Below are 24,525 nucleotides of genomic sequence, written 5' to 3'. Positions count from 1 at the left end.
TCTTCATAGCCTCCTAAGTGAAGCAGTGTGCCATTAACTGTACGTACCTCACCTATCCACTGTTTCCCAGTGATTCTCAAAGCGGTGAGCACTTGTGTCATGATCCTCTTGGCAAGAGATTCATTTCCTACAAGGCCCACAAGTTTTCCTCAAGTGCATGTTCTCAAAGCTATCTACCCTCCAGTCTTGTCACAAATCTTCCACTTAAGTGACTGTTTCAACAAGAAGACTAAGTTAAGATTCGGTTTTCCTCTAATCCTGCAAGCATGACAGCTGTTCTTCTGTTCTGAATGTTACCAAGTGTGTAAATTCTAGGTAAAGACCACGTGCAGACACTTGATGGCAAACGGAGCCACAAAACAGGACATCTCAACTGTTCTACATTCTGCTTTGTCTGCTATGGTTACCAACAGCCCATAAACACATGAAAAAAAACATACACAATGAGAACAGCTAATGCTCACAGCAAACCAGAAATAGCAGCATGGGAAACTTAGCTTTCAGTTAGTACTTGAAGGGAACTATCAGTAGTGATAATCCAGACCTCCTAAAACCAAAGCAACATAGTTTAAGTTATAGTCTATTAAAAATAATAGCAATACACTATCCAGATCTACATAATCTTCATGTAGCAAATGCTTAACACAAGACTTTATGACTAATGAAAAAATTTAGGAAGAAAAAAATAATAATTTTTGGACTGGTGCTAAAGACTGGGTTGGTTGGGTTGTTTTTCTGGAGTTTGTTTGTTTGTGTTTGGTTATTTAGATTTTTTTTTTTAGAACTGCAGGGAGAAATCACATTCACTTTAATCTAAAACAAAGCACCTTTTTATTGTTCCAGAATGTTATGTGAGGAGATTTAATTCCAGAAACCATGTACTTAAAATTAAAATAAAGATTGCTTCCTCAAAACACATTCCTTTGTCAAATTTGACATTTTCAGAGATTTTTTTGCTTATACTTAAGGGCCAAAATAAAATTACTCCAAGCAAATAAGCAGGAACAGTTTATTGTGACATTGGCAGCTTTAGCCTTCTCAAGTAATATGGAATTCTCTAATGATTTTTTTACCCACCAATTTAAATATTTCTACATCTGCATTGCTACTTTATAAAACTTCTTTAATACCTGTATCTTTTCACCTCATTAACACAAAGCAAAAGCAACAAACTCTTGGAAACAAAAGGAATTGTATCATAGCAGATGTATTCTTTAATAGAAAGTAAGAAAAAACTCCCTACTGACCTTTATTCAGAATGAAGAAAAAGATAAATATCCATCGCTCTTTGTTCCATTTGCTAAGATTTTAAGATCCATCTATGCATGTGTAGGTACAGAGCACACAGTTTTAGCCACACTGGAACCACCTAAACAGAGACTTTTATGTTCCCTAGTCTTTACACGCATTCCATCCTTGGTGTGCTGAGTATAGTACAGGGATTCTGTTGTTCAGCTACAGCAGTTTCAATTTAAAAAAACACCATAAGCCAATTCATAGAAACATCCATTAGTTGCCAACAGAAGAATCACAGGAAGGTCTCATACTAAAACATTAAGGATTCGTTTTTTTTTAAATCACAGTTTTAAAATATAAAAATGGGGTTTTTCCCTGTAACTGAAATATATTTACATAAGCATTTTAAAAAGATGGTCTGTAATTTGGATCTAATCACTGTCATCTGAACCACCGTCAGATCCCTCATCATTGGATCCTTCTGGTTCAGATTCATTACCAGATCCTCTGCCAGAACCCTCGTTGTCAGATCCTCTCTCAGATTCTCTGTCTGAGTCAGCACTGCGAGAAGCCGGGCGAGATTCATTTTCTGAACCACCAGAGCGACTTCTTCCCGACTGGACAGACTCGTTGTCAGACTGCTCTGAATCTGACCGCCTCCTCTTCCTCGCCGATCGGTCACTGTCAGACTCTTCCTCAGATGGGTGGACACTGGACCTCCTGGGGCTGCCTGCTTCACTGCCTGATTTGTTTCGGTTATCAGAATCGCTGTCAGAAATAATGCGTTTGCTGTGCTGCTGTTCCCCATCATCTGAATCACTGTTGCTGTTCCTAGCGTGTCTGTAGGGAAAAGAAAAACCACAATCCAGTATTAAAAGATGCTACCCTTCACTTAAAAATACAATGAGACACCAGGATTTAAGAAATACTAGCATTACCAGAATGAGAGGAATTCATTTGCAATGGGAAGCCACATTGTGAATACAGTAAAAGGCCTCTCATTATCTTCGCATTATTTCATTGTTATTAACACTGCAGTTTCTCTTGAAAACACAAGCAGAAACTTCAGCACATACAAAATTAACTAAGGTTCTTACCCATCATCAGCGATTTTGAGTTTATCCTCATCAGAAGAATCATCACTTGATGAAATGATGGCTTTTGATTTGATCTTCCCTTTCATTGAAGGAGGCAGACGTTCTGGTTTGGGCTGTGGAGGGGAAAAGCAAAGGTTTGCTTATTCGTATGACTGGTTAAAGCATAGCACCCAAATGGAGAAACACATTCAGAAAACCAGACGTGCTTTAACAGTTGTTCTCAAGTTGATAAATCAGAATTTTCCATTTACTATCACTTAATTCCAGATGGCTTCAGAAATAACCTTTTCATCTTTGAAACAGCTACAGCAGCAGGAGAGGAAGACAACAACAAGCTCAAAGGCAGCTTGCTACAAGAAGGTGCGATCTAGTTTTCAACACTAATAAATCTCTCTTGACTAAAGTGATGCTCAAGTTGAAATCTGTATTTGGAAAGTGATGTAGTTATTCAGGGTTTAACTTACAGCCTTCTTTTTCTCTGCTTTCGGAGGACGTCGTTTTTTAGGCCTTGGAGCATTTTCATGTTCTTCATCATCACTCCCCTCATCTGCCTTCTGGGGTCTTAAAACAGAAAGATGTTTTATGAATATGTAAAACATAACATCACATCACAAAAACCTCATCATGATATTTTTGCATATATTAGCGTCAAAAAACATCTACTTGATCAAGTGTTACTCATACCTCCTTTGCAGAGGGGCTGTTGAAATCTTAAAATGCATATGTGTAAATAAAAATTAATCATGTGACCTCTTAACAGTTCATATTTTTAGGCTGTTATGAAACACTATGTGAGAAAGTACTTCAAAGCCAAACTAATTATCAAGGAATTATAATATATCAGTATCTGTTACCTCCTCCTCTTCTTCTTCTTTCTCTCGCCCTCCTCCTCTTCCCCATCTTGTTCACTACCACTGCCCTTCCTCTTCTTTTTCTTTCTGGACATGGGCAGATCTTCATCGCTGTCATCATTGACAAACTCATCAAATTCCCCTGCTCCTTTTTTGGAACGCTATAACAAACAAAAGCCCCACAATGCAGCCTATTATTCAACTTCCAGTCAAAAAAAACCAAAAAGAGAACACACCTTAAAATAGAAACTTTATCTGAAGACATTTTCTAAGACAATAGAGACCTCCTAGAGACTTTCCCATAATCTCTAGATTGACGTTGTTAAGAAACTGATTCCAAACTTGCACATAATCATCTTCTGTTATTTTAACAATTGAAAAGAACAGATTTTGGTGATGTCACTCTGCTTTGAACTTTTAAGTATGAGCTTCCAATTTTTACATATGGCTATTAAACCTGTGGAACTTCACTCAGTGGAGCCTAGGAGCTCAAAACTAAAGGTACATGCTACTGCAAGAGACTGTATATAAACAGGGGGAAATGGACATTAAAGAAAGTAAATTCTGTTCTACCCTGCCTCCACCGCCACCACGTTTTTTCTCCTTTGATCCTTCTACTTCACCAGTGAACATCAGAATATTCTTGGTTTTTTCCACATATTGAGCTCTTTGCTCCAGAAGTTTCTTCTGTTCTTCTTTTTCTCTTAAGCGCTTCTCTTCCTGAAACAGACAGAAAACTAGCCATTACTGTTGTATTTGCAGCACTGCTGTTGATTATGAATCAAACACATAAATTAGTTGCTGATAAGGAACTGCAAAATTGACTTTTGAGAGTCTATGTCATAGCAGAAAGTCCTCATCAAAAAATAAGCAAGCTTTCTACCAGCCTATGCTATAGCAGGCAAAAGTCCAACAGAATTTTTGCACCAGGGTGCTTCCTCATCTAGCCTACCACAACAAAAAAGTTACAGCAGACCTTCTGGGGCACCAATTTTATTTCACTCTAACACTGAAAAGCTGCTTCTGAGGCTATGGAGAATACGTAGTGAATATAACCTGTTAGCTCTTACATTTTCTTCTAGCACTTTAAGAACAGCTAGTCGACAATTTATCAGTAACAACAGATACTAACAAAGGAGCAACAGGTCTATACATATTGTTAATAGGTATAATTTTTTAAAATATAGTATGCAAAACGTAATAGAATAAAACCTGTTCTTTAAGTAGTTTCTGGCGAAGAAGTTCCTTTTCTTGCTCTTGCTTGGCACGCAGCTCCCTTTCTTCTTCATCCTGCTTGCGTGCCCGTGCCACATGGTACTGGGCTTGACTTAGTAAGTCAGAGCACTGCCTGTAACATGCAATGTTTTCAGGTTAAGGAAGATAGCAGCCACTTACTACAAGGAGAAACAGTTTTATAACAGGCATGCATCACAAGATGATGTTCCTATCACCAACAAAGGAAAATACATACTGGAAATAGCACAATAGAAGAGTAGTACAGATTGAATAAACTAAGGAACTTACTAGTAAGCTAATTTATCTTTAAACTGCATTATGTTATTTCAGAATATTTTTGCTTCACATTTGAAGTTTAGTCAATTTATATACAAAGCCCCACATACAAACATAAAAGGAATCAGCTCAAGTAATCTGGGCAGCTTCAGAACTATGTCAATAAGAACTTGTATTTAATTACAACATACTAGCAAACCTAATCAGAAAGACAGGTAGAAATTCCATCTTAAACCCAACTGTGTAAGAATTAAGGTTGCATAAAATACTCAAGGCTCATGAAACATCCAATCAAGGTGCTTTCAATACCCTCTTAACTAACGTTATGAGGACATTTCTTTTAATAATATGATTGTACAGAGAAGAACATTTTGAAGTGTTTTAATGATACCCTTGTAAGATGTACAGAGCGCGATGGCCAACCAACGTTATTTGCACACAGCTATAAAAATCTTAGAAGAACCCACAATAAATGAAACACAGGACATACTGAGTGAAATCTTAAAGGAAGCTGGTTTGAACAGGTTTGTGTATGTTACCCTGAGCAAAAGTTACATCAGACTAGACTCTGGCTAGAGCAGAAGTTTTGTTTCAATAACTGACCTATGCTATTTGCCCAAGAACTACCTCAAAAACATCTCCAGCAAACCTGCTGACAGATTATTATGTTTGAAGTCAAAACACTGAGAGCTAGAGATACTTAAGTAAACATCACAACACTCTCATTGATGGAAGATTTGCCATTAAAATAGTCCAGGTTTCCCAGGCTCTGACAGACACCACAAAGTTGAGAGCTTTGAAATACTCAAAAATGTTAGAAAGCAAAGACAGGAAAAGAATGAAATGTTAACAGGGAATAATACTGTACAAGCATGTCTACTATTCTAAGAATCTGTCAGTTGACATTTTGGAACCAGGTTTTAGTATGGAAAAACAAGACAGAAATACTCCACTTGGTATATCAATGAAAGATTTGTCTGTGGTTTGGGCTTGTTCTTTTTTACCTGGCTTCCGTAGCAGCAAGTGCCAAGTCAAATCTCATCTTATCACCTACTTTACTCAAGTAACTGAAGTACCTGGAGGAAAAAAAACCAACAAAGAAAAGTAAGCAAATATGGCACTACTTACATACATACTGTGATTTTGCGTTACAACAAATCATTTACTACTGAATTGCAATCCTATAAAACTCAGCAGATGAAGAAACCTCACCAATTTGCTGTGTGCAGCCACTTTAAATACAACAGTATTAAAGTACATTCAGTGTTCTCCATACTTAACACATTCTAAACCCTCTATAAAGAAACAAAAAACCCCAGACAAATTCTAGAGAGAGTTCTAACATTTCACTTGCTAGCTGACCCCTGACAGTCTTATTCCTTATCTGTCACAGCTTAACTACTGTCATAGTTTTGCGTAGCTGGGTGCCGAAAGAGAGACCAGGGGCTGCAGAAAATGGCTGCTGGAATGCTCTGCCAGCCCCCAAAAATGTAAACATCAGGAAATTCAAGGCCAAAGTCGCGGCTAGAGATAATCATAGCGCCTCTGAGAATCACATACAGGAGAAAGAAAAACCACCTGGAAGCAGCTGCATTTTGCCACTGGAGAAGGGAGCGAGAAGATGTAACGAGCTGTGCAGACACCAAGGCCGGAGAAGGGCGGGGGAGGAGGCGGCCCAGGTGCCGGAGAGAAAGATGCCCCTTGCAGCCCATGGAGAAACCCATGGAAAAGGCAGAGACCCCACCTGCAGCCCATGGAGGGGCTCCACGCTGGATGGAGCAGGTGGAGACATAGAGCAGATGCTGTGACCCTACATTGGAACAAACCCCTGCCAGCACTTGCAGCCATGAGGAGAAACAGAGACATAGAGATGAGAGATATTTGCATTGGAACAGGTTTGCTGGGGGGAGGCTTGGAAGCCCATGGAGGACTGGGACTGAGAGACATTGTGATAAAGTGATAAAGCCCTGTGGGAAAGGACTCATGTTGGAGAAGTTCGTGGAGGACTGTCTCCCATGGGTGAGACCCCACGAAGGGAGCAGGGGGTGGGAGGTGAGAGGTGTTTTAAGATCTGAAAGAGGAAAACAGCTCGTGAAGAAGTAACCGAGAACCCCATTTTTTCCCAGTCCCTGCCCCCCTGTACTGTGAGCAGGGGGATGAAGGGAGCAAGATCATGGCTGAAGGGAAGTCTGCTTAGAATGGAGGGGTGAGGGGAAGGTGCTACCAAGAACCCCATTTTCCCCAGTCCCTGGCACCCTGTGCTGCGAGCAGGGGGAAGAAGGGAGCAAAATTCTGACTAAAGTCTGCTAAGAAGGGAATGGTGGGGGGAAAGTGTTTTAAGATCTGGTCACACTCCTGACTCCAGTTTTTCACTGTTCTTTGTAGTGTAATTAGGTAGTTTCTCTCTTCTTCACTTTGTGTTGAGTCTGTTTTGACCATGTCATTGCTGACAGAATGATCTCTCCCTGTCCTTATTTTGTCTCCTGAGCCTCTTAATGTATATTTCCTCCCCTGTCCAACTAAAAAGGGGAGTAATAGATTGACTTTGGTGGGCATCTGGCCTCCAGCCAGGGCTAAACCACCACAAGTACTTGAAACCAGCATAAGAAAAGGAAAGAAACTTATTTTTAAAAATCCTTCCAGAACTGTCTCCATGAACTTACTGACAGGTCCCTGTGAGTACAAGGTACCTTCAATTAGATGAGTAAGCTGTGGTGACCAGTGTATTGAAAACATTTTTTCTGATTAATTTAAAGGAAAATTACTTTTTACCTTCCAAGGTTGCCACAGTTTCTTCTCATACACATCATAAACATTTTAAATGAGGTGGTTTTGTGGTAGACTGAATTGAAAATCTTGTGCATATGGAGAAAGTGATTCTATGCTCAGGTTTCAGATTATGGAAAGTGTTTTCCAAAATGTGATAGGTATCTGATTTTCTAATTAATGGGTAAGAAATAAAGGCTTTCATGCTACTTTCTCAAGACAACAAATAACAAGCTTCTAACTGAATTTTGAGTTAGAATTTGCATTTGCAAGTTTAGCTTGCATTCCATACAGCACTAGAACTGTGAAATGCTTGCTTGCATTAAATGCTCGCTTCAGTTATAGTTACTGAACACAACTTCTGTCCTCAACATAACAGCAGAGCTAGGAACGAGCAGAGCAAGCACCAGTTATACCAGCGATACCTAGGAGCAGAATAAATGGTTGAAATCGTTTTGCTTGAAGATGGTGAGGAACAGATCATTCACACTGTTTTCTGCCCACTTTTTTTTTTTTTTCTTTAAGGTAACAAAAACATCTCAAGTACATTTAAGTAAACTGCTTCTGCTTTTAGGCCATGAGAGTGCTTAAGGCTTTACTTGTAAAAAGGAAGACGAAATTAGTCTTCAAGGGCTATCAGTCATTAGCTAGGCTTACGTAATACACATAGATTTGCTTTTAAACCTCGTAGGTTTTTATTTTTTAATGATTTATTTCAAAACAAGTATAATATTCACAGAATACATTTCAATATTTTTTCAACCATTCTTCTGCAGAAAGAGAAATGCATCTTGGTCATAGTAATACAAAACCCTTTGAGAAATACATACTGGCCACCTGGCCGAACAGAACTGGGTTTGGAGCAAAGCGTGAATAGGTAGCTCTCTCAGGCCCATTCTTTGTTTTCCTACCTGGAAACTTGAGAATTCCATACCATTTTCATAGGAGATGATTGCTCTTCTAACCAGGTTTGTAACCTATACTGAAAATTTTCTCTAAAGGGAAAACGAAACAGATTATGATAATTAGAAATAAAGCATCTTTACCTGTGGGCAAGCTCCAGTTCTTTCACAGCATTAAGCACCTCCTTTAGATTGCTTTTTTCATCTTTCAGGACAGAGGTAGCCAGTCTTTGTAGCACTAAAGCCACATTAAACATAAGGACTGTATCACTTGGTGCTACATGCCTGGCCTGTAAATAAAAAGTGTGATTTTAAAATACGCTACAGCATGATATGGAGGTATAGTGAAGCAACAGAGAATCAGCACCATGATTTCAATCCCAAACTACTGAAATTTGAGAGAAATAAACATGCATCTAGCTACAGTAATTTTATTCTGTGATACACAATGTTCTGTATTCATACCTTCAACAAAGTTTGTTTGCACTCCTGTAATTTGCCACATTTGAAGAGTGCCCGGGCTAAATACAGCAATACTTCAGTGTTTTGATGCTTATAGAACTTTCTGAGGCAGTTTTCATACTGAAATGGGAGAAAAAAAAAAAAAAAAGACAATAAAAACCCCAATTTAAGAAGTCACAATGGTTACTTAGTTTGGTCGCTAACTCAAGCTACTGTTTCTATTCCTAAAAAGCATTGCTGCTAATATGCAGTAGCACATCCTGCCTCATGGATGCCTCATTTTCACTGATTACAAAATTCTTTCTGCTATTCCATGGCAAATACCTGATTTTACTGGGAACTGGCAGCAGGCCAGGAGGCTCTGTCTTGAAAATTCTGTCTTAAAATACAATAGAATACTTTGCAAGTATTGTCTATTGTAACAGAGTCCAACAAACATGACTCATTTTAAGAGGTTTCAATTATTCTCTGCAGTATGGGGTGGTGGCGGGGGGAGAAACTCCAAAACAAATCCAAAACTATTTTCTTTATTTATACAAGATATTTTAGAAATTGAAATATATTTTATGTGGTATTTCCATGTCTGACACAATTAGTTAAAAAACCCAAAGCAAACCTTTCAGATATCGCAATGTGAAATTTGTTTTGTCCACCTAGCTGAATAACTTGGTATGCCAAGGAATATCTAGTTGCTCTAAAGTGTAAAAGAAGACTTTTTACTATAGGTTTTGTGGGTCTCAAATCAAAGTTTTAGACCGTTATGAAAGTTATCCTTTTCTGTAACAAGCACCCTTTGTTTGACATACTTTTCTTACGAAGTCATTCACCCTTTCTAACCTCACAAAATAATAAGAAATGCAAACTAATTTTATTTCCAGCTTAAATACAGAAAGTGCTCTGAACTTCAATGCCTGAAGGCACTATTCTTGAATTGCATTGTGTTGTGACTGCTCAATTTTCAGTCACCTTTAGAGTCAAAGATTTTTTATTTAGTTGATGTCCACCTCAGATTTTTATCTTTATGGTTGAGAACCCAGAGCAATTGCAGTGGCTGCAGTAAGCTAGGCTACTAAATTCAATTCCTCTCCGAGTCCTATATCATCTACTTCAGACTGTGGCTTGTAGCAACTACATAGTAGAATGCAGGGAACAACAAAACACCTCAGTAAATAAGCGTTTCTACTAACAGCTTTCCTTAAATATATGAGCAAATAAGTAAAATATTTTTCTGACATACCAAAAGGTGAAAATGGTACCTAGCTTCCTACTGTAATTCACTGCTTAAATAACTCCTGAGATTTTAATTAAGCTTTTTGTCAATAAAAACAGGTAAGATCCCACGCAAACACAACAGAACAAATCTCAGGTTACCATAGCTCACTGGAGGACAGCAATTCATAGAATCATAGAATCGTAGAATCACTAAGCTCTTGATCAGTTCAGAAAGGCCCAGTATCTCTTCCTTACAATCATCACAAAAAGCTTCAGGGTAGCTCTGAATTAAGTATTTTTGCACCTCGTCAGTTTTAATGAACAAGTGCATTCTGAGCTTCTGTCCTGTCCAACATTGACTGTTTGGTTTTTTTAGCTTACTTGTAAGCTTCTGATCAGTTAATTGAGTCAATTTAGTTAGAATAGGTTGGTACTTGAAAGTCAATTTCCTTAAGCAGGCTGAACTAGATGACCTCAGATTTCTTCAAATTTGAATTACCTTGTGATGTTTAACTGTGGTGAAACAAATCATGACACAGTCACCTTTTCAGACAGCTCTGACTGCATAAACAACAATAATTTGCAAGAACAAAACCAGAGTGTTTTGCTGTAAAACAATCCTAGCAGCAAGACACACAGTAACTACACTGACAGAAACCTCTCTGACTAAAAATTGAGACTGAAATTCTGATCAAATTATCTTTTAAATTCTGCTACCAAAAAAACCTCAGTGTGTAAGTTGGTAGGTGCAGCATTACCCCTTACATCACTTGGCAGTTTTAAATCTAGACTTGACAGCCAACACCACGCTAGAAATAGATCTGTAACTTGCTAAAATATTATGCAGAAACTTGTGCAGCTGTTACGACAGCAGAGAAACATCTAGAAGTCATCTAACCCGACCCATTACGCAGTTCAATTTAGAGATGTTACCATTTGCACAGCACTGATGTACTGTTTTTGTTCTACGTAGATGTGTGCCAAATTCAGCCACACATCACTGATGTCTGCTGTTGCCTCTCTCACTTGGGCAAAAACATCACGAGCTTCACGGAAATATCCTTTATGTGCCAAGACAGCTCCTACGGGGAAAGTAATATGTACAGAGTAAGCTTTCAGGTTCACATACTACACACTCCTTCCAAAGAAAACTCAAAGTATTGTTTGAAAAAAAGTTCCCCATTAAAAACTAAGTGACATAGCTGCCATATGAAAGTTACTCTTTTCTGTGCACCACTACATAGCATTCAGGCCCTGCAAAAACATTTCTATATTAAACCATGGAACCTAAGACTATTATCACCTCTGAAAGAAAAATAATAGTCTAATATCCACCTATGCCATTAGCAGCATACAGATTCTTTGGATCGTTTCTGAGTACTTGCTTGTAGATTGCTAGTGCACGGTCTTGATGACGCTTCTCCTGCGGAAAAACGTAAGCCAATTGATCACTCATTTCTATAATAAGGTGTTGAAAGATCAGATCAATCCGGAAGTTTTATGGACTGTAAGATACCAAATAGGCATCAAGAAAAAGCTTCAAGTAGCTAACAGCACACAATAAATAAAGCTACACACAGAGCAGAGAGATGCCCATTACCTTTTCTCTGTCTCTTGTGGGTTGATGAAGAGTCTGCAACCAGACATTGCCAAGAGCCAGCATGGAATAAGTATCATTCTGTGTGGAGGGCTGTTTCAATATTCTTTCAAATTTCTTCTGTCCTGGACCCCACTCTTGTTTAGCCAAATGAAGATTGCCAATCAGAGACCAAGCATCTGGATGGTCCTAAAAACAAAAAAACAAACCCAAAACAGACCACTCTAAGTTGCAAAAGCACTGTTCTCTCTTTCAAGGTTACCTTGCCAAGTATATAATGCTATTTTTCTGAAACAGAATTCCATACTTAAAAAACCAAACCAACAAAGAGACAGAACAAAACCCCGCACACAAAACCAAAACACATAGAGAGCATATTACAGTAGTTCTCTCTTCTTCCATTGAATTTATATAAACAAAAAAAAAAATGTAACAAAATGAAAATAAAATTTTAAGGTAAATGAGTAGTTCAAGTTACTAACCTGATTTATCTGAAGTGCTTCTTTAAACCAATCAGAAGCCTCATAAAAATTTCCTTTATCCCTAGCCATAGCTCCCAAGCGCAAATAGCCTAAAAACAGAAAATAAAAGGGAAAAGGTTAAAGTCATCTCAAAGAAAATATTGCCCATGCATAAATTTCAAAAGCCATATTTTCTTCATCTTCTAGGGGCAGTAAGCATCAAAAGAGCTTTCATCTATTCACAATAACACACACCATGTGAAGGGGAACATCCATCTACAATGGTGATACATTAACTATTAGAAATCTGCAGTTTCTGTAAGTATTTTTAGTTAAAGTCAATTGAGAAACCTTAAAGAGACAAGGATAAATCCATTACATAATTCTCTCTCCAGTTTAAAGATCTCTCTGCAAGCTTTAGGAAGAGTCAGTATGTGACAATAGAAAACAAGCAGGGAAAAGGCTATAGATTAGATTGGGGCATGCTGCCTACTGCAGCTTGCCGAGCACAGGATACCACCTTGGCTATGCAGCAAGTATCACAGGTCAGGTACTTGGGGTAAGAGGAAGAGCAGAGCGAGGAGAAACAAAAAAAACCACCAGGCTGTGCCATAGGAGTTGTGCTAACACCCTCAAGAGCCCTTCTTCCCTGGAGGAAGGCCAAGGCCTAAAGTAAAATAATTTTCCCAAAGGTTGTCTATTTCTACCCACATAGGTAGAGTTGCAGACCCTGGGCATATCAAATGGATGGCCTTGATTACACCTGAGTGCTGAGGTGCTAAGGCTTTGGTGGGGAGCAAGTGAGCAAAGTCATGCAAGTCCAGATGAGCTAATTTGGCTAGGTTTTTGGAGCACAGTATGATTTATTAATAATTAGAAGACTTAGAGCTGGAGACTAGACTGTAAGAATGAGGAAGGCCTCAAAAAAATCCAAAACCCAAAACAAAACCACACCCAGAAACCCCCACCCACCCAAAGAAAACCAAAATGGTAGGAAAAATAGTGTGTAGGAAAACAGGCCCAGAACTACTATGAAAAGAAGTTAAGACAGATAGAAGGAGAACAAGACATGGCACATGGGAAGATTTTGTGGTACTGTAAGGGGAACTGTGGAACAAAATAACAAGTTGTTCTTACAATCAACATAATTAGGATGTTCTCTTAAAATGTTTTTATACAGTTTTTCCGCTTCATGAAATTCACACATTGCTTCATACAGTCTGGCAAGGTTATAGGACGTTGTTACTGAGATAGCATTGTAATAATGCTCATCATGTTCAGCTTCTGCTTTTGCACGATCCAGTGATGCCAAAAAATATTTCTAAAGAGGAAAAAAATAAAGGTATAAAGCACTCCTGAATATTCTTAAAGGAAAACTTCTAGGCCATCAATAAATTCAATTCAAACTCTGAATAATTACGTACCTTTGCTTCTCCTAGGTTTCCCAGCCTGAAATGCAGAGCACCCACATTATTCAGTATCTCTGGTGGGACATCAGCCTGTACTTTCTCTTGCAGAATACGCGTGGCTGTACCATAGGCTGACAGTGCACCCTTTACGAAGAAAAAAGTGGATGAAGGAAATAAAAGAATGAGCAGTATGTGCTCTACAAAATGCACACACATAATTCACCAAATATATATTAATAATACCTGTATGTCAGTCTGTTCTAGAATTTGGGCTAGCTCAATCCATGCTTCTACATCATCAGGATATTGTTCTGTGACTTTCTTTAAATGTCCCTGAAAAACAGAAAATAATTCCACCTCTTTATGGATGAGCAAATTGACTAAAAAATAATAAATAAAATCAAAAGAAGAGTGAAGGTATTATTCTTAACACTAGAAAGAGATACCATACTGCACAATTTGGTCACAAAAAAAAATTGCATTTGCCTCCTTCCTTCACTACTGCTTTTTCTGTGGAACATAACACCTGCTTAAAGTCTTGAAGAAGGAGAAACTATGACATCAACATAAGAAACTAGAAAAATGATGTTGAACACTTCGTATTTATTTACCCAACATTAGGTATAAAACCCATTCATTTTAAAAAAGTGGCATGTTGTCTTTGCAGGTAGGCTTAGGCAAGTGTTTTCCAGAAATCGCTAATTTGCTGTCTACCTACCTTACCATCTTCAGAGAATTTTAACATATATGGAAAGAGCTCTACCCATTTCATAGTCTCAAATACAAATGTGAGGGGGGGAAGGGGGTGTTTAAAATTCCTGGACTCACTTTAGCCAAAGCCCAGTAGGAGCCTCGGCTGTGTCCAGAAGTTGTGACTGTTCATAGTTAGGAGGATCTCCCATGACAGCCAGTATTACATATGCTACGCCTACAGCCAAATAGCCTTGAGTTTTATGCAAGTTAAGGTACAGTCTGATTTCAAGCCTGATTTTCAATTTCTACTTTTGTATGTAAAAGCAGAATACATACTCTTGTATGTATGGCTGAAGCAAATCTCACCTTCGCAATATCCCGTTTCTCCTGGTCTTCTGAAGCTGCATAAAGAGATCCAAGGATCTTCATAGTCTCATAATTGTTAGGATAGGCTTTCAAAACTTTTTCAAAGCACTGTGAAGCATTCTCTTTGTCCCCTCGATAAATGTACATTTGACCCAATCCAAAAAACGGAAGTACAAAAGAAGATGAGGCAAACTGAGTGGCCTGGTAATAATACTGGAAAGCCTGATCATAATCTTCCTAATTGAAAAGAAGGAAATAAAGAACAAGTAGTATTTTCACAGGTAAGCTCTGGATGAGCTTTCATAACAGCAATTTTAAAGTGTAATCTCAAAGAAGCTTAAAAAAGTTGCATACCTGTACATGAAAAGACCGAGCCAGCTGGTAACAACTCTCTGCCTGCATTGCTTCCACTTCTGTATTATGGAAAGCATGTAGAGCCAGGTGTTGTACTTTGCCATAGTCCTGAAAAAGAGGAAGTCAAATGAAATTTGAAAGCCTTGACTTATTTTATTATTTAAACAAGTACAGCTGGAAAACACAAGAAAGCTTTAGTCACAGCACTGACTAAATTAGTAACAATAGATTTAGGTTTAGTGGTTACTGTTTGGTTTTGTATCTCATATTTTAAAGTATGGAAGAGGGAGGAAAAAAAAAATCCCCACCCCTAACCAACCAACCAAAATCCCTTCAGGACACAAAGGTGACCCTGACTTCAGATATAAGCGTAGCTTTTCTTGGCTTTCTTGAGAAAAGTTCTGTATTAGGCAGCACTTAACGTGATGAAATAAGGTTGAATCTAATACCAGAATCCTTGCTGTTCAGAGGTTATCAAGTATTTAAGTGCAGAATTCCATACACCTCTTACCTTCTTGAAGAAGAAGTGATTAGCCAAGTGATTCAACACCATTGGATTACTTGGATCAATTGTATAAGCCCTAGAGAGGAGTTGAACACCATTCTTGATGGAATCAGCCTAAATGAAACATTGACAGGCATCAGTATCAGGAGCATCTCAACAGCCATACCTTATTAACATCTTCAAGAATCAGCTACAATCTAGGCTGCTGCAGAAACTCTAACTAAACCTTGCCAGGCTCACAGAAAAAGTAAATTCACAGCTACGAGCTTTTCACCCTACAGTTTTACAGATGGAAAATGGGAAGCGAAGCCACCACACAGGCATAGAAAAAAAAAAGCCAAGCAGAACTTTCAAGAAAAATAAACAACACTTAGTCTTGGTGTCCTCTGGCATTTCACACTTACACCATTCTACTTCCTTCTACTGTTCAGTGTTCCCAGTTCCTGTTTTGTTTAGGTTTCAATTTTTTTCTTACACAATTCATTCAGTAGTGAAATTAAAATATTCTGTAGTTCAAACATAAACAAGAACTTCAGATGTTGAATTAAGAGCTGCTAGTACTCAAATTCTAAACCCAAAACAGGTATGAGTTTCTGCTGTTTACACAGGGATCAAATTATATCACTCTTTTCTAAAGAAACTTCACAGTTAAAGAAAGTTTTCCATGGGTACAAATTTAACCTACCTACAAGTTCATATCCATAACCAACAAAATAAGGTAAGCCATGAGATCTATAACCACATCAACTTAAATCTGTATTTCTGATTAGAAACACCAACAACAGTATCTAGCAATGATGTAACATCTATACTTTACTTTGAAATCATTATCAGCAGAACACTATCTTACTGAACAGATTAGGTTTTATGAGGTTGAGACATAAGGTTAAGTCCAATAGGCAGATAAAACCATAACTTCAGTTTGAAAAGGCACTATCTTTCCAAGATGTGCATATCAATATATCTTGATTAGGAGATATTGACTCATTCTTAATTTAGTTTTTAAAGGCAAAGAGGTTTTATAATCACACTATGTATATGTCTGAATTCTTCAATAGTTTGAACCTCATACCCAATTTCAACCAAATCCAATAGACAGTTAGAGGTCTCAAAGCTCCTAAGCACTGTCATTAAAGAAAAACAAACATAAGAGACCTCAGTGAAAACACAGTATAATCTCAACCCTGACATCATAACATCTTCCAGGAGGGAGAAACATTAGAAATATCTAAGCACTGAAAAGATGTCCATTATCAACTCCAACTCCTAATGTTCTGTGATTGTGATCAATTTGCAACTCAGAGACTCTCTTCCCCAGAGAAAGCATTCTCCCTCCACCACATCACCTCTTTGCTGTTGTACTAACTTTGCTGTGCAAGTTGTGAAAAAGTTTCACGTAAAGCACACATGATATATTTCTTACAAAGAACAAAACACATATTTGAGTGGGTCAGCACAGCTTTTTGAAGCTTAAGGTGAGTGGGGTCATCCCTCGAGTTTTGACTAAAGACTTTCAGAGGGAAAAAAAAATAAAAAAATAGATAGACAGACAGACACAGGGTTTCATTAGTTTCTTGACTAGGGAATTACTTGCTAAAATTTGGATTTAGAATCTGTCTGGTTATCACAGTAGTTCTAGGAAAGAAAAATATCTTGTGCCCACATTTTTCAGAATTCTTCATGGAATCTTGTTTGGGTTTTTTCCCCATAATGTAATCAACTGAGTAATTTTCAGATACTCTGTGCAAACAAAACATCTTTCTAGGGAACTATGTGTTATACAGACAGCATAACACTAGATTTTAGCAGCATACAATACATAAAGTTCCCATCCTCCACTGATAACTTCCTTAGCATATCAGAGTTTATAATCCCAATTAAGCTATATAAGCATATGTATTTTTTTTTGTGATACAACATCTAGAGATACAGGATTGCCACCACTTATTTCAACCTAGTTAGAATTTGTTCTTGCCTACTCTTTGGCTTACTATATGGCATGTATGCCAAGGCAGCTCGAACACAACTTTAACATTTACTTGAAAGCTTATGTTTCTTAAAGCCAGGACTAATTTCTGGGACTATGGCTTTTACCCTAACCTTCCAGTTAGCATGATGCTCTTCAACGTATTTTCTGATACTCTGGCACAGAGCTGACATTACAAGTGAGATCTCCAAGTATTTGAGGACTTTTAGAGCATCCTGAGTGCAAACTAATTTAGTTACCCTTTAGTGTCACAAATGTAAGGCTGGCTATTAAACGTACTGGAACTATTGCTCATTAAACTAAGGTTTTTAAATCAGCAGTTTTGGGTTGTGGGGTTTTTGTTTGGTGTTGTATTTTTTTTTAAAGTGATTGGACATGCATTCACACATCTAATCACAATTTTTTATTCTTTTGATTAAAATAGTTAACCTAGCACTGGTTTTCTGTATTTAACACCTCTATAAGCAACTGGGTTGAAGATTTTTAACGACAGAAGGAAGTTATTCAAAACGTGATACTCACATCACAAGTACATCATTAAATAGTGACCCAGATTTAACCACAAAAGTTGTTACCCCTTTTAAAAACTGGATTGCTTTTCAAAGGATAGGACATTTGCTTTTGCAGATAAGAAAAACTGAGTATAGATTCCTGTCAAGTCAGACCCACCTCTTTATTATTGAGTTCCAGAACAGCCAGTCCAACCAAAGCCCCTACGCATTTGGAGTTTAGCTCCAGAGCCCTGCTGAACGCTAAGCGAGCTTTTTCCAGCTTGTTCAGTTTCACGAAGCAGTGGCCCATACCTAATCGAACCTCAGCTAAAGAACAAGATGACATCATTTAGAGTTGTGAAACTTGAACTTTATGATGTTTAACATTCTGGACAGCAATTAAACTGAAAGCAGAATTTTTAGTATTTCTTTAAAGCCTGTAAAGCCATCTAACAATTTGCTGTTTTTAAAGGCAGCCTCCCACACTTTGCAGCAAAACTAATTTTAATAGATTAGTAAGACTTTATTTCTTCATACACCCCAGAGTATTGGTCTGTATCTCCAAAAGACTGATACTAAAAAAATAAAAACTTACTTTTATGGATATGTATTAAAAATAAGAGAAAGACATTAAAAATGGCTGGAAGAAATGCTGTTTATCAGCCTCCAACTTCCATGATCATGTACAGATGAGCTAATAAAGGTAGCTCAAATCACACTGCCCTTTCAGACTGCCAGCAAACTAAGACAGAGACATTTAGGTACAGCAATTTCACATCTGGGTATGTGAAAAAGAGGAAGCAAAGAACAGCATTTAAAAGTAAGGCTTGCATTTCTAAATTCACGTTTGCAGCTACGTTTGTGCTAAACCAGACTACAGAATAATCTTTTTCAGATAGGTTATGGCAAAGTATACAACATCCCTCAAGAGACTTTATTCATGATACTAATGCAAATACCCTGAACTGATATCTCCAAACCACATGCACTGCTTTTACAGCCATTACTGATAAGCTTTCACAGATCTTCACATTAGGAAAATCATACAACACATCATGCAATTTAAGTAGAATTTCACTTTTCATGTCCTGTTTCATTATTAATGCCAGTGCACCATTTTCTTCACCTTTATTTCAAGAGTTCACAGATAGGCTCTGCAATAGTCTCATACAGTTCCCTCACTTCCCATAGATTTTTAACTTCTTACATGTAACCTCACATTTTTAATAACCTTTTTTAAAGGCAATGAGCAAAAAATGAGAAGTGTTTTCCTAAACACAATTAAGGAATACTCCAAATCAACAAACATCTGAACCTACAATGATGGTTGGGTTTGGGTTGGTGGGGTTTTTTTGACAGATACAGATCACAAAAAACCCTTTGTTATTGAAATACTTAAGACTTGAGTTAGTTTGCAAGAACAGCAAATATTTCCACTAGAAAATACTTTGTCTTACCTGGGCAACCTGGATTGGTACGCAATGCTTTCTTGTAGTAGGCAAGGGCTCCTCTATAATCTTTCTTGTTGAAAGAAATGCATGCTTTACCTGTTATAACACACCAGTTACAAATAGAAACATAAACAAAGCAGCTACAAATCAGAAGCTCATAAATTTTTATTTGGTAAACTTCTAATATGCCAACTTTCAACAGTTACAGTTAAAAACTAAGAGAAAATTCAGACAACTACAACTTACTATCTTTGACAATATCAAGTATATGAAAAATTAAAAAAAAAATCAAACATTGGAACACAATAAATTTACATTTTCATGGCTTTCTGCAGAAGCTTAATTCTTCGCAGGTCCATAGGAAAGACACTTTCTAAAAACTGGATTAATAAGCAAAGAAATTAAAACACAAGTGTTACAGCCCACTGACTCCTTACTACTGGTATCTTCACCTTCAACAGAGTATACAGCTTCACTGGCATCAGCAGAGGACTATACATGATCAGACTGGATGTATGCTCATGGGTATCAGAAGATGCATTTATACTTTTTCCTAGCTTTTCTACCTATTTAAACTTCTCAAGTTCAGAGTACTCTGTCATGCAATTCTGGTCTAAAGTGCATACTTTTCCCTCTACTCACACATGCACCCTCTTCTTAAGCACATAATTAATCCAAAACTCAAGCAGAGAGACCAGGTTTTTACACAAATGCCTATAAACTCATACCAAGAAGGGCAGGAATATTATTTGGAGACTGGTTGAGGACAAAGTGGAACTGAGCGTCAGCTTGGTCCATCTTATCACCTTCAAGCAGACAAAAGCAGGCTCTTCCCAACAAGTGATTCTAGATATGGACAAAACATGGCAATACATTATTTTTGTAAAATATGAAGATCAGGCTAAAAATACGGATTTTTAAACAGATCTTGGTTTTACCTGATCATACATGATAATTTTGTCAGCCATAGTATACAACAAGGTAGCTTGTGTAATAAGCTCTTTCTTGTTATCTTTGTTCTTCTCCTTTCGAGCCTGCTGTACATAGTACGCTGCTAGAGTATCCAGACATGTCATCTGATCTTTTTCATGGTCTCTGTAGTCCAAGTTGCCATCGATACGTGCAGCTTCCAACAGCTTCACAAAGTCTTCTGTTTTTCCTTGTTTGTAGTACTCCAGCTATAAAATATAGAGTTTTAACTGACAATATACAGCAGAGAGTAACATATCAAGTATCAAGATGATGCTTCAAGTGTCACATAGATTCTTCTTCCAGAAGTAGGGATGTATCAGACATAAATATAATCAGAAAAAGGCATTCTGATACCACCAAATACTTGTCTGTCATCATCCCAGCTTAGTTTTTTTACATTAAAATACAAGCCAAAGCCATTTACCAGTGAAGAATCAACTGGTTTTTTCTCTGAACTTCTGACTTTTTGTATATTTCACCATACTTTTCATAGTACAGATACTGTCTCCTCCTTTTTTATGAGCCGCATAATCTAAGACATAAACCTGGAAAACTATGGACTGAAGTAAAAACACCTAGAAAGCAGGCCTCAAGCAGTCTTGTTTCATAGAAACTAAAATCTCAACGAGCTTATGTCAAATAAGAAATATCTGGCATAGAATAAATAAATAAACCTATTAAGTTCCTGTTATCCCTGGCCATGGATGTAAGGAAGTGGAATTACTATTTGATTACATGAGCATAATATTTAAATATACAATATGCATATATACTAACCGCTAAGGCAATCCATATGTGCAGTTGAGTGTGTTCCTGTTTCAATATACTTATAACTTCATCACCCTCAGGCAATTGGTCGAAGTCAAGCTCAATAACCTAGAACCAAACAATACAGATTATTTTTTTCCTACAAAGCTTCAGCAATGTTACCTATCACTGAGCATAAAGGAAGCTGGACATTTCAGAGCACGAAACCCAATTATTTGTGTTTAAACAAGGGAATGGACAAAGAAAGAAGTTATAATGTATTGTGTTCTGTACAGAACAGAAGCGATGGACTCTCACAAGTATCAGGGAAAAAGACAGCCCAACGTTTGGGGTACTAGTCAGGGAGAATAAGCAGAGATGCTAACTCAACTTTTTTCACCATACACTTCAAGCTCAGAATTTGCAGTTCAGCTAGTTACTAACATGACCACATCAATTTATAAAAGTTTTCCTACACATAATACAAAGATCTAGGACAGTCATAACCTTCCAACTAATCGGGTGTCGGAGAATCGATGCCTAAGATTTATCTCAGAGCCTGGAAATTTTCCAAAGTCATCTTTACACCTAGGAAAATTAAGAGATTATTGATATGCCAACCATTATAAAGAACAGACTAAGTTCCTGCATGTTAACAAACATATTCATCATGAGCAAACGATATCAACAACTTTTCAGTATGCAATCATTAATTTGCAAGTACTGTTTTCCCCACGTAAATCTATTCTTCTGATATGGAAAATTATGAAAAAGGAATTGAGGAAAAAGAAACAGATATTCCCAAGGTGCGATGTTTGGAAACACAATTTAACTGTCTGTTAGTTCACTTACTAGTCAGTCATGCTGCCTTTTAGATTGGTCATCTATGCTACAGTTTCATTTTACAGCAAGGAAGAGGGGCAGTTGCTGTACCCAGACTTGTACCCTGAGTCCCAATCCAGGGCTGGTCTCTGAAGACTGAATTGGAGCAATCCAGTTTACGAGTGCTTATAGTTTTCACCATGTAATATCTAAGAGTACCAGCAAAACCGTTTCTGCTACTATTGTTGAGTTTGTCTTGCACAGTACCTCCTGCTCGATAGGTAACGATGTTTCTAAATTTGGGCAACTCTTATCTTAATATTAAAATTATTATTAATGAGAAATATCAACACAGGAAATAAATATGGAAGTAAAAAAAAAACCGTTAAGAAAGTGCATGCTACAGAAATCCTTAATGATTAATTCAGAACGTCAGGATCCAAGTTGCCCTAACCAGAACTTGAGCAGCAGCATCAAGACCAACTATTCATGCTGACACCTCTGACAAAATTTCTGTCACAGAGAAAAATTCCTCCAACACGTAAACTACAGAGAGCAAAGTGAAAAATTCCCAATGGCAGTAGTATGGAAATTTGTTAGATTATGGCCACATATGCTGTCAAAATACTTTCTCCAACCTACAGGCAGTATGTTCCTCAATACCTTACTTAGCTACAGTATTAATTCTGTATCTGCTGTGCAAAGATTCATCTTCAAATTTTGTAATAATCTGTCAATTTCCAAATATTTCATTTAAATCTTTTAACCTGTGCTTGTAAAAGCCTACCTTCAATAAAATAAATACGTTTCTAAACCCACCTTGAAACAACCAGCTACCCTACTTGTGGCTATATGCTGATTTAGGAACATACATGCTGTTTACAAATCAGTGCTTAGCAAAATCAGCATCCAACGAACTAAGGTGAGAATTTAGCCAGACGAGGCTGCTCCCAACTGGGTCTTCACTCCCGAGGGTTGCATAAACCAGAATGATACACATTGGGAGTAAAGCGTGCCCCTTGCTTACAGCCGTGTGATAGGAAGGGCCCCTGACAGCCTGCCTGACTGCTCGCAGCGGGTCTCCATCAGCAAGCCAGCAGGCAAGGACAGGAAGATTACAGCTAGCAAGGGGCAGACGCTGTTCACCCAGGAGCACCGGCCAAGGCACATGTGGGTTTCTTCCCGCAAAGCGATACACCTGCGACCCCAACACCTCATTCCGCTGAGGGAAGGGACCTACACTCCCCCCTTCGACCCCGGGACAAAACTACGAGAGGAAGCGACAAACGCACGCACCCCTTCCTCCCCCCCTCTCCCGGGACTAGGCCGCGCGCCACCTCCCGGCCCCCAACTCACCTCATCCGTGTCCCGGAGAGGGATTTCAATAGACCCCCGCGACATGATGGCGACACCGCTGTCCGCCGAGCCGCCGAGCTCGACGAACGCCACGGCCCGCACCGCAGCCACTTCCCTTCCCAAACACCGACTGACCCGGACGTGCTCGGGGAAAGGGCGAGGGAGGTGGGATGGCTCCGCCCCTCAGGTGCAACGAGCCAATTGCAGCAACGCACGGGCCAGGAGGGCCGCCTCGCGCCTGTGCGTGAGGAGAAGGGCGGGCTTCGGGGTTACGCGCGCGCGGCCCTGTTGCTGCGGCAACGCCGGTCTCGCGAGCGCCCCTTAGCGTTCGCGCCAAGGGCCGGGAGCTGGGCGGGAGGAGCCGCCAGCGCTGACTCCGCCTCAGGCGGGAGCACTACGTGTTGCGCCGTGAGAGCTCGGGGCTTGCTCCTTTCTGCCTGGGGGCGTTTCAAAACGTCAGCCGTCTCCGCAGGGCAGAGTGAGGGGAGCTGCAGACAGGTATTAGTCCCGCTAATTTATACATATACGAATCGCATATTATCTACGGAAATATATATATAAAAATTTTTAAAAAGCAGCTGTGTATTCATACAGACACACACTGATAAATTGAAGAGGTCTTGAGACCACAATCCCCTCACACCTCTTTTCGTGGCGTTTTAAAATCACTAAAAATTTCTAACCAAATTCATTAAAATGTGTGGATTTTCCACAGCTTTATAGAAAAACAAATAATGTGCAAATCCAAATATTACATGACTAGCTTAGCCACAGCTTGGCCAACTATTTTCAAATTATCAGGTATTAAGAGTTATAAATAATGAATCTGATTAAATGCTGAATCCTGAGCCTAGGCCCTGATCCCAGAATTTGGCTGGTGTGAGGCATTCAGCCACATGGAGGTGCATGTGTAAAGAATTTACAAATTTGGATTCCTAAATTGTTTGGGTTTTTTTCCCAATGATGATGGCAGATGCACTGATGTGTTTGGATAAAACACAGCACGAATAGTAACATGTGTCCAATCTTAGCTATTTTGCAGCTGTATCAAGAGAAAAAAAAAAAAAGGTAGTGAGACTAAAAGATCCTCTGGCACGTTTCTACTAAGAAGAGAAAAAGAAAAAATCTATGACATTACTTACACAGCCTGTTAAACACTAAAGCAAACTTGATTTTGTCCTATAGCTCACCTTCTAAGGAATACAGAATTTTGACTGAACTGATAGTTACAACTATAAATTTCTAGATTTGATTAAAGAAACTATTTCTGAATTAC

At 38.4% G+C, this 24,525-nt stretch overlaps 1 protein-coding gene across 2 annotated transcripts; it reads right to left on the bottom strand.

Moving 5' to 3' along the window:
* Positions 1-845: 845 nt before the first annotated feature.
* Positions 846-23,294, bottom strand: CTR9 (CTR9 homolog, Paf1/RNA polymerase II complex component; the record flags this gene model as incomplete). Of its 2 annotated transcripts, XM_084263323.1 has the most annotated exons (25): positions 846-2,076; positions 2,334-2,446; positions 2,798-2,894; positions 3,188-3,345; positions 3,758-3,904; positions 4,397-4,532; positions 5,701-5,772; positions 8,509-8,654; positions 8,830-8,946; positions 10,972-11,120; positions 11,374-11,461; positions 11,639-11,824; positions 12,118-12,206; positions 13,234-13,417; positions 13,521-13,649; positions 13,749-13,838; positions 14,565-14,801; positions 14,919-15,026; positions 15,430-15,537; positions 18,080-18,228; positions 19,359-19,448; positions 20,081-20,198; positions 20,291-20,530; positions 21,102-21,200; positions 23,250-23,294. In XM_084263323.1, the coding sequence occupies 25 exons, from the start codon at positions 23,292-23,294 to the stop codon at positions 1,668-1,670; spliced, it is 3,504 nt and encodes a 1,167-aa protein (XP_084119449.1). In that variant the 3' UTR covers positions 846-1,667. The 2 variants fall into 2 exon arrangements, with proteins under 2 accessions (XP_084119449.1, XP_084119450.1); XM_084263324.1 differs by lacking the exon at positions 5,701-5,772.
* Between the last annotated feature and the right edge of the window lie 1,231 nt (positions 23,295-24,525).

Source organism: Gallinula chloropus (genome assembly GCF_964237585.1).
Source record: "Gallinula chloropus genome assembly, chromosome: 4".
Classification (NCBI taxonomy): domain Eukaryota; kingdom Metazoa; phylum Chordata; class Aves; order Gruiformes; family Rallidae; genus Gallinula; species Gallinula chloropus.
This window is presented reverse-complemented; position numbering and strand designations above follow the sequence as displayed.